The sequence below is a fragment of the Rhynchophorus ferrugineus genome, unplaced genomic scaffold (genome assembly GCF_030347505.1).
Source record: "Rhynchophorus ferrugineus isolate W39M unplaced genomic scaffold, kcgeb_rfMv2 rfM4, whole genome shotgun sequence".
Taxonomy (NCBI): Eukaryota; Metazoa; Arthropoda; class Insecta; order Coleoptera; family Curculionidae; genus Rhynchophorus; species Rhynchophorus ferrugineus.
Window position 1 is genome coordinate 37,432,647 of NW_027472583.1, and position 11,807 is coordinate 37,444,453.

The 11,807-nt window shown below is 32.7% G+C and overlaps 1 protein-coding gene across 1 annotated transcript; it reads left to right on the forward strand.

Annotated features, from left to right (window-relative positions):
• Positions 1–3,846: 3,846 nt before the first annotated feature.
• On the forward strand, positions 3,847–10,591 carry LOC143195059 (pyrethroid hydrolase Ces2e-like; the record flags this gene model as incomplete). The annotated part of the gene is made up of 7 exons (XM_076401922.1): positions 3,847–3,852; positions 3,910–4,044; positions 9,523–9,715; positions 9,779–9,945; positions 10,004–10,136; positions 10,192–10,324; positions 10,381–10,591. Coding segments are annotated over 7 exons (957 nt in total), but the record flags the coding sequence as incomplete, so codon positions are not given.
• Positions 10,592–11,807: the final 1,216 nt, after the last annotated feature.

Sequence of the window (11,807 nt, forward strand, 5' to 3'; positions counted from 1 at the left end):
TGTATATTAGCAATGTTTAACAATAATGCATAATATCAGCTAGCGATTTATTTTCATTTTTAAATTTATATAACTTTCTAACGTGATTTCTTAAAATTTAATTTAATTATTAATTTATTATTTCGTTAAAATTAAAAAAAATATTATTTATATTTTATATGAAATAATATATTTTTAGAAAAATGGACTGGTTAAGCTGCTTTGTTTGTAACATCCTTACGAAAAAAAATGAACGTGTAAGTACTATTGGTAAATTAGAGGAAATGATGAGTAAACTTATTAGGAAATGAGAACAATGATGAATTTACTCACCGTCGTCGTTACCAAGCTAGCCTGATGATTGAGCGCCATTACAGCCATTACAAAATAGCCATCTGGAATGCTAATGGACAACATGTCAGGGAGCTTAAAATAATCTTATATGAACAAAATATTTATATCATGATGGTATCCGAACCACATTTCACGGATAGAAATTATTTACGGACTCCCAAATACGAGCTATATCACAAAAAACACCCAGATAATAAAGCACATGGAGGATCACCTCTAATTATTCGTGAAAACATAAAACATTGTGAAAGAGAGAAATTCAGCGAGGAATATTTACAAGTCACAAGTGTAACCATTGAAGAAGTGCACGGATGATTAACAATGAGTGTATCGATTGTCCACCTAAACACAACAACAAGGCAGAACAGTATCACGGTTTCTTTAAAACGCTGGGTAATAGATTCATTGCCAGAGGAGACTACAATGCAAAAACGTGCAAAGCTGAGTCATGCTTCGGTCTATCATCTGATCACTCACCAGTTATTATAACAGTGAACTCAAATATTCTCAACAAAACAAAACCACCTTCTTTGCATAACACCAAAACTAACCATTATTTGTGAGAAATTAGACAGTTTAATTAATATCTCTAAATCTACCTCTCAAAACAGAAAGAGATACAGAAATAGCACCGAAAATTATAACAAAAACTATACAAGCAGCCGCATGGTATGCAACACCTAATAGCGCGGATTGTCAAAAGTTTAATTATATTTCGTCTACAATTAAACAAAAAATTGCCGAATAAGGAAAACTTCTAAAAGTCTGGCAACAAATTAAAATATTACAAAACAAGAGAAAATTCAGCCAGGCGACAAAATGGCTGAAAGAGCTAATAAATAAGAAACAAAATCAAGGAAATCCAAACTATTTAGAAAACATAACGCCAACTGATGCTACGGAATATTGTCTCTGGAAAGTAAAAAAAGATTAAAAAACCTTAACAACATAATCGAACCACTAAAATTGACAACAATACCTGGGCTAGGAATGATAAAGAAAAAGTGGATGTTTTCTATATACACTTATAACAGTATATAATCCGCACCCTTCTGAAATATCCGCAACAGAAGAAAATAACATAGCTGACTTTCTTAACACTCCATTTCAAATGGATCCGCCACATGAGAAATTTACTGTTAAGGAAGTAAAACATTACTTAAAGAAATCAATACTAAAAAAGCTCCTGGTGTTGACCTAATTACTGGAAGAATATTAAAAGATCTCTCAGAAAAGTGCATCAAATTAATAACATATCTAATCTTCATATTTGATGCTTTGCTAAGACTTAATTACTTCCCCAAAATGGAAAGTGGTTCAAATCATTATGATTCTGAAACCTGGGAAAAAATCATAAGACGTTTCCTCTTATCGTCCTATAAGCCTGTTACCTGTGATCTCTAAACTATTCGAAAAACTATACATTAAGAGACTCAAAATAACCATAGAGCTCTAGGCTCTTTTTTAATATAGGCCAATATTTTAAAACGGTGTTATGAATTAGAGATTTCGATCCAATTCACATTCCAAGTAATATTCGGCATGCTAATTACGTTGCCGATTGCCAAATTGCATTATCTCTTATAGTTTCCGACATATGGGCTATCATCAGATATCAGTTATATCATCATCATTATCATTATTAGAATCCTTCTCCATGAATAAAAATGGAGGAACATGTAAAAACAGACAAGCAGACATACTTCACGACTAAAAAATTTAAATATTTGTTAAATCTGTTCATTGTTTTGAATATTGTACAATTACTTTTATTTAATTTTATACCTTCTGGTACCTATTAGTAAACACGCAACATAAAATAATTAACATATGAACAAATAATAAAACATTAGACAACTTTTATTATTAGAACTATATCCTTAGCGATATACTGCTCTGGAATGTAGCGTTCTAAATGCCGACTATGTGGCGATAAAAAATGAATGTGCGAGGAATACACAATCATACCCGAAGTGTAATTTTGGTTATACCCGAGCGGACAGGGTTTGCAGACTAACGATTACTCAAAACGTCGCAATATTGCTACATCAACTTTAAGTTCTAGTTCATTTTGGCTTTGAAATATAATAAAATTATATTCTATATAAAATAAGGAAATAAATATAATTCATTTTAACGTTACAGTATATCCAATGTATATATTATCGAATTTCTTAAATTGCAATTTCTTAGTTTCGTAGGACATGAGAAGGGGAAAGGGACATCACAGGTACCTAAATATCGGTTGGCTTGGCATTCCGCTATTGTTATTTCTATGAGGACTATAAACTGTGTCCCTATAACTATTTCATATGCCACATAGCTAGGTTACACAGCTAGATTTTATTTTATTCAGTATACTAATGACTTGCACAACTGCCACGCTATTGATGGGTACCCGGGTACCCGGTAATTGAACGAATGGTGAAAGTTTAGTCAGTGACCGGACGGTTAACTGTTATTCCAAAGTTTGCCTTTTTCCATCAACTTTTGTTATCTTATCACTATTTTTATTATCATTATCGTCTTCCCATAAGTGACTATTGGGTTTATTGGTACCGTTGTGAAATATCCATGTCTCATCTATTTAGTATTTACACAAATTAAAATAATAAGCCTTTCTCAACTTTATTATATATCACTATTTCTTTAAATCAGACAACAAAAGAAGAGAATATCAAACATTTAATTTTGAGTGTGATTTGATTATTTTTTGTATATACTGAACAACTTAATAATACTAAACATTATTTACTAAACGTTTTCATACTTTTTAAAACCATTGAATTTAACAGTTATGTTGTTTTTGTTTATAACCGTGTCATATCGTTACCTAACATTAGTTACCAATAGGTACCGCAGTTAAAAATACATGGAAACTTCAAATGTATACAAGAATAGCATATTTAATAGTATAAGATAAAATTTCAGCATGTTCTATAACCCACATCATAAATAATCTGTATTTGTTTTGAAATTGAAATTTTGGTATATTAAATAAGCACCATTGAAATAATTGGATATATATATATATATATATATATATATATATATATATATATATATATATATATATATATATATATATATATTATTTTTAAATATTTGACTAAATAACTATGATTATATTAAACTATTTTATCAATTTATCTATCACTTATGATGTGCAGCATCCATACATACGGATCTTTACACATAAACACTTCACTTTTATCATCGACACGATCTGTATATATATCCGATTTCTCTCAATCACATTATAATTAGAGTAATTAAATTCCTAATAAAACCTAATATTAGTTTGTTTTTGTTTTTCGGCCATTTTTGTGACTATTTGAATCCAGAATGACTTATTCTAAAGTGAATTTCATTGAAATGATTTTAGGGGCAGCAAGTTCTTACCCCAGATGGCCCCATTAAAGGCACCACCAGTTACACTACTAATAACGAGCCATATTCAGCATATTACTCGATACTATACACCAAACCTAACCACCTATTGGATCCCTTCGATTTCAAGTAAAGTTTGCGTATCATCTTATGAGTCGTTTTGAACTAAAAAATACTTTATTGTAGGCCCGTCAAGCTGTAGACCCGTGGGCGGACGTGTTAGATGCCTCTGTAGATCAAAAACGGATCTGTTTGCAATTGTATTCAGATTATCCAGAAGAAACTGAAGATTGTTTGATATTAAACGTTTTTGTGCCACGAGTATGTCGTAATTTTTGCTCTTTTTAGCATTCGATATATTTTTAATATTCGACACTCTCTTTGTTTTAGTTATAGATAAGATGAGTATCACTTGTTTATTTACTTACAGATCATATTTCAATTGTTTATTTACGTCATCGTATAAAGTGGCAAATTTACATTTTGTGTAGTAAAAATGATATTATAAAATCGAATTTTGTACGATGAATATTGATGTTGCGGAATATTAATGCTACAAATCTACCTGTTATGGTTTTTATTCATGGAGGAGGCTTTATATCAGGATCTGGATTGACTAGCGGCCCCGAGGGATATTATGCACCGAATTTTTGGATGCAGAATGGTATCATTCTTGTGACTTTGAATTATAGACTTTATGATATAAAAACTTCTTTTCTACCGGTGATAAGGTCATACCAGGTAACAATGGATTGAAGGATCAAGTTTTAGCTCTAAAATGGGTTAAGAGGAACATAGCTGCTTTTGGTGGTGATTCTTTTTTTTTTTTTTTTTTTTTTTTTATTACTCTTCGTGAGTCCACAATCTGCCCTATTGGTAATAAGTATTTCTTCTGTTTATATTATATATACATGGCATGTAGAAAATCACTTCAATAAGCAATCTTCTGTATAAAATATTATCTTAATTAATTAGACTTATTCTAATGCTTATTCTAAACTCTACATATGTCCAGTAATCAGATCAGGTGGTGTTAAACGTTTTAGTCTACGCACTTCACTATCACGTCGCATATTTAGCTGCTTAGCGAGTACATTGGGATGCACTGACACTCTTTCGAAGTACTTCACACAAACACGTTGGATTACACTCGTTATAGGTTCTAGAGGAATATCGCGTTGTATCACTTTATTTGAAATATAGTACGGAGCATCAACAATGGCACGCAACACCTTATTTTGGAACCGTTGAATGATGGATATATTAGATTTGCTAGCGGTACCCCATAGTTGAATTCCATATGTCCAAATGGGCTTGAGTATAGACTCATACAGCAATACCTTGTTATCTAATGATAACTTGGATTTGCGCCCAATGAGCCAATACATTTGATATAATTTTAGTCCTAGTTGTTTCCGTTTAGAGAGTATGTGCTTTTTCCAGGTTAGGCGTCGATCTAAATGCATACCAAGATATTTAACATGCTCTGCTTGGGGGAGTTGACGATGATTGATATTTACTGGTGGACAACATGTCCACATAGAAGAACATTCTACGCAGGGTAAACGTTATATGCGTGGATTTTGATTCATTGGCTTTAATGCGCCATGTCTTCAACCATAATTGTATTTGATCCAGGTGGGTTTGTAGGTTTATTGATGCTGTGACTGGATCTTCATGGGATGCTAAGATTGCTGTATCGTCTGCATATGTTGCCACAGTAGTTATTTTTGTGGTGGGCAGATCAGCCGTATACAGAAGATACAGTACTGGACCCAGTACACTACCTTGCGGAACTCCTGAATATATGGGATTTAATTCGGTATGTTCATCGCCTTGATTTACAATAAAATGTCTGTCAGTGAGATACGATTTTAATAGCTGATAGTCCGGATGAGGGAGAAGTTTCTTTAGTTTAACCTGCAAGCCCGTATGCCATACTTTGTCAAAAGCCTGAGATATGTCTAGGAAAGCAGCCGAACAATATCTTTTGGCATTTAGGTCAGCGTTTATTTGGTTTACAAGTCTATGCACTTGTTCTATAGTCCCATGCTTATTGCGAAAGCCAAACTGATGTTCTGGAATAATTTTTCTTTTTTCTATTATACAGTTTAGTTTTTTTATGTATAATTTCTCGAAAACTTTCGAGATTATTGGTAATAAACTTATAGGTCGGTAGGAGGTCACATCTTCTGGTATTTTTCCTGGTTTAAGTATCATTAATATTTTAGCTACTTTCCAGATACTAGGGAAATAATTAATTCGTAGCATAGCATTAAATATATATGTTAATAGTTTTATAGCCTTTTCTGATAGTTCTTTTAAAATTTTGCCAGTAATTAAGTCATAACCAGGAGCTTTTTTAATATTAATCTCTCTCATTATTGTATGTTTAACTTTTTTGACCGTTAATTTCTCGTGCGGTAAATCCATTTGAAATGGCGAATCTAGAAAGCTAGTAATTTTATTTTCGTCATCTTTATGTAGCTGAGACTGGAAAGGTTTAAAAACATTCTTTAAGTGTTTTGAGAAAATGTCGGCCTTCTCTTTATTGCTTCTCGCCCAATTATTTTCGCTTGTTTTAATAGGTGGGTTATGCTGCTGGGATCTCCTAAGCTTTTTTGTTGCTTTCCACAACGAATAGTCTGTAGCCTCAGTTGATGTCAAGTTTTCTAGGTATTCTTGAATGCCTTGGTTTTGTTCAATTTGAATTAGATCTCTCAGCTCTTTTATGGCCCTATTAAATTTTCTTTTATTCTCTTCAGTCCTTTGCTGTTGCCAATTTCGTCGTAACTTTCTTTTTTCTGCTATCTTTTTCTGTATTGTACATGATATATGTGTATTTTTTCTTGGAAATGTTTCACTGTTGGGAGTCGCGGAATATGCTGCCTCCTGTATATTTTTTGTAAGATTTATTGCTGCTATTTCTATATCCATTTCAGTTTGTAACGGTAAGTTTAGAGAGATATTTTGGTCTAAGTTTTCTCTAAATGAGGGCCAGTTAGTTCTATTATTGCACAGAGAAGGGGGTTTATCTTTGATGGTAATTTTTGAAGAAATTGTTACTATTATTGGTGAATGATCAGAAGACAGGTCGAAACATGATTCTGCCTGACACTTTTTTGGATCAATATTTTTTGTAATACAGAAATCTATTGTATCTGGTTTTTTATTTCTGTCTGAAGGCCAATATGTTGGTTCACCAGTAGAGATATATTGTAAGTTATCTTTCCTTATGGCTTTGAGCAGTTCTCTACCTTTTGAGGTTATTATTCTTGAACCCCACATTAAATGTTTTGCATTATAATCTCCTCCTGCTATAAATCTATTACCTAGCGTACTGAAGAATTCTTGAAATTGTTCTGCCTTGTTGTTATGTTTGGGTGGGCAATAAATCGCAGAAATTGTTAATGGTCCATGGGCTTCCTCTATGGTTATACTGGTGGCTTGCAGGTAGTCTTTGCGGAATTTTTCTTTTTCGAAATGCTTTATATCATCTCGAATTATTATGGCTGTACCTCCATGTGCTTTATCATCAGGGTGATTTGTATGATAAATCTTATATTTAGGAACTTTCAGATAATTCTTGTCCGTAAAGTGTGTTTCGGAAACCATCATAATGTCAATATTTTGTTCATTTACGAACATTTTTAGTTCCCTGGCGTGTTGTTGGAGCCCATTGGCATTCCAGACGGCGATTTTGTAGCTATTGGTTTCAGGCATTAGGCAAGTTTGCTTACGACGGTTGTGAGTAGACCAAGCATCGTACTCATTTGATCCATTAGTTTAGCCATCATATTTTCTAATTTTGAGATGTTGCTAGTTTCAGTAGGTTGAGATATTGTCTCTAGTTTTTGTGCTGAACCATTTTCAACTATTTGGGCATAAGTTATGTCTGGTTGACTTGTTCTGGTGGGTAGTGGTAGATTGGTAGTAGTGGATTGTTTTTGTTGATGCCTTTTTTCCCTTAAGGCAGGATTGAGTTTCTGCTGTAGTTGCTTGTGAACTGCGCAACCCTTGTAGTTCGCTGGATGATTTCCATTACAGTTAACACATTTCACTTTTTCATCGCGAACTTTACGAGTACAATCTCCTGTCTTATGTTCTCCTGCACATTTTACGCATCTATATGATTTGCGACAGTAAGTCTTTGTGTGCCCGTGCGCTTGACATCTTGTGCATTGTGGTATAATTCTTTTTATATGTGGTGGTTCGCATTTAATAATATTATTTTCCAATTTGGTGATTTCATACACCGCCTTATTATTTCCATTAGGTTTTATGTCTATATAAAACATAGGCAGAGGTTTTTTTTGTCGTGTGATGTCGTATATTGTGAATATTTACGACCTCGTGGCCTTTTTCAGCTAGTGCTACCTTGATGGTGTTAAAGTCCGTCCCGTGATGTAATCCTTTTAATACGAATTTAAATGTTCTCTCGGATTTTGGCCTGAATGTATGGTATTGGGTGTGTCTTTCATCTAATTCTTTTATAAGAACTTTAAAGTGATCCGCTTCGAACAATTGGATTTTAATTGTTTCATAGCTCACTGTTTTAATTGTGTAGTTCGTAGTAATGGTTTTCAATAAGTCATGGATGTTTTTTATTATTCCTACCTTATAGACTGTTATTGGTGGTGGTTTGGGAACAACTTTTTCAGGGCTTGGTTGTATGTTCTCTTCAATTTCTTCCGACAGGTTGCTAAAACTGTTTTTTGTCTCTATCGGTTTCTGCAACCAATAGTCACTGATTCTTGTTTCTTTCCTCGCGATTTCTTCTTCTGGACTTCTCAATCGTTTTTTGTTAATGACTGTAGTCCATTCTGATGGTGGAGTTTGCGTTATTGCTGTTTGTTCTAATCTTATATCAAAGTGTGCAGGTGATTTGGTTGAATCGCTATGGTTTGCCATTTTTTAATATTTTAATATTTTATTTAATTTACTTCCAGATGATAAAAAAAATAAAATAAATACATTGTTTATTTCACGCACTTCATTTTTCACTTACGTTATTTTAGCACTAGTTTTTTACTATAAATACTATAAATGAATTTCAAAAGGACTGTTGTAAAATAAGATGAAATAATTTTAAACACTAATAAAAATGAGATGCAGACCTTTTGTCTGGTCACGTAAACACGTATTCACTACACTTTAGGTCCACTGAGAGACGGATAGCCGCATCTGTTATGCGTTTTTAACACTCAATTAAATAACCGTAATATAATACTGGGTTTTTTTTAAAGAACGGTATCTTTTTATAGCTTGGACCGTATTGAAAATACGTCTTCACCCTACGAAGGTTGGAACTAAACTTGGTGGTGATTCTGATAAAGTTTTGATCTTTGGACAATCTGCCGGTAGTGCTTCAGTTGGCTATCTCCTTCTCAGTAGGTAAGGTATAGTGTATTACGAGCTGCCTGAGAAAACTGAATTAAACTGTTATTACACACGGTTTCTGACGTTAATTACGTTAGTACATCAAATGGGAAGTTCTGACGCATCCTGTGTACTCACCAGGCATAACGCTTTCTGATTGCTACTTGTTCAGATTGATACATGGCTTGGCTGGTACAGGGTTCTGAAGTGCTAAAATACTTTGAAAATAGATCGACGATTGAATCATTGCTAAACCAACTACTTTCAATACGGTATTTTGCCAGAAATTTGAGAAAAAATTGTAAACAATGATTATTTTGTTTAATGTATATTTTATTAATGTCTCGCTTTACAAAGGAAAATATTATTATAATACATACAGGCACCTAATCTAAAATAGATAAATTCTTCTCCTAACAGGATTTTTCGAAACCAGATAATGTAGTCAGACAGCAACTGCAGCAGGGATTTTTTTTCGCTCCAGTCACGGAGGTCGAAAATGACGAGGCGTTTTTGACTGAATACCCTTACGTGACGTTGGAAAATATCCGTTTCAATAAAGTTCCGATTATGATCGGTACTGATTCGGAAGAAGGCCTTATGAATTTGTCGGGTAAGACAGCTGCCAAAAGCTGATGTAATGTCAAAAAGTATATTATGTTTTATTTACTTACAGAGTGGCTTGATAATACTTTGCAGTCTTACGACAATTTTATCTATATGTTGAATCCGGGAAATTTGCATTTAACTGACGGTGCCGCTGTTTATGAAGTGGCAAACGCAATTAAGCAGGAATACTCGCCAGATCGTACATTTTACGATAACAAGTTAGCAGGAATTCAGGTTTGACGACTACAGAATTATCTCATAAATTAAAACTCAATTTTGGTGTGTATTTTAGTACTTTACAGAACAAGATTTCACGAAATCTCTGGTAAAACATGCAGAATTACACTCGGCGGATGCCCCGACATACTTTTATGAATTTTCATACTCCGGAACGATGGGTAACAACGTTGATTATAAATATCCAGGTAAGGGCTCGATGATGTAATAAAAAAATCTTACATACTAGTTGATAATTGAAAGGGTCAGGAAATGTTACTCACGGAGAAGAAATGGGATACATTTTCAGCTATGCAGACCCAAAAGTTTATCCAGAATCGGATCAAGTAGTTCACGAAAGACTATTAAAACTTTGGATTAACTTCGCTAAATACACGTAAGTTAGTTAAAATAAGTAATTCTAATTATTATCGCATTTATTGTTGTTATTAGAAACCCAACGCCTGAAGAAGATGAAGTTCTACAAAATCTAATTTGGCCCGTCGTGAAACCTGGCGAATTTCAATATCTAAATATATTGGCAGATCTGGTATTAACTCAAGGAAAACCAAAACCTAATAGGATAGCATTTTGGGATAGTATATACGAAAACTATGGTGTAAGGCCATTCGATACATATTAAAATATAATTATTTTTTAATCAGATTTTAATATATTTTAAAAAGTTATTGAAAAATGAAAAATTTCTGTACAATATTATATACATACATAATTCTTCTGTATCACTGAACTCCTTGAATACTTTAAAAACCGTCTATTAGACAAATAATATATATTTTTTGTTAAACCTAGACTTGCCATCAGTTGAGATACATCAGTTTTACAGGCAATGAAAATTAATAACGGTATATTTAGTATATGAAATGTACAAAATATACCTCTTTTCTGCTGCTTTCGTTCACTTACACCATCACTCTATTATTCTACTGACATGTCCCAAGCACCTTATGATTTGTGTTTGTGTTTGTTAAACTATATCATATTTATTAACAAAAATTAAATAAATACCATATTTCATGTATATAAACTATATACTGTGACTTATATGAAAACAACCCCTAGATATGGACACTGTGTATTGAATGGAACAAGGTCATTAGTTAATGCAATACCTGATTGGTGTGATAAGTGAGACGTCTAGAAATATGGGTTTGATTTATGTTAGAATATATTTAAACCTTCAGTGTCGCTTTGTATCATCGTTCAATAAGTTGCCATTTCAAGTAAAGTAAAATAACTTTATATATAATTTATATAAACAATAGTAACTTTATTTACAATTATGCAATATGATTATAACAATTATTTAAAACATATTATTTCACATTGTTTACAGTACAGTACCTTTACTTACCTTAGAGTACGATTATGTTTGGAAATGAAATAACAATTAAATATTCGATAAATTCTGGCACGGTGGTCTTAGGTACATTGATTCATACGTTCGCTGTGTTTATATATACACTTATGGTTCCCTCATGCAACAGCAAAGATGCCTAATACATCCGTAAACACCAAGAAAAACTGTTTATAAGGAAATAAGAACATTATTAATATTAACCAGGAACAATAGCTAATATTCTAATAAGTCTTAATTTCAAAGTCTTAATTTCAGAATTTACCGAATTTTAAGTCTTAATTTTGTATCCTACCAATCTTATTTTGAGCTTCAATATAATTTTGACAATTAGATATACAGTTAATTTTGTGAATTGATATATTTTATTTGATAATCTTACTATCCTGTGGTTTTATCCACTTACATTTTGAATGTCAATCATAGAAAAAATAGAAATTTCATGGTATAGGCGACCTTGGGAAAATGTTTTGTTTAAAAAGTTTAAATTCCTGGTGCCGCC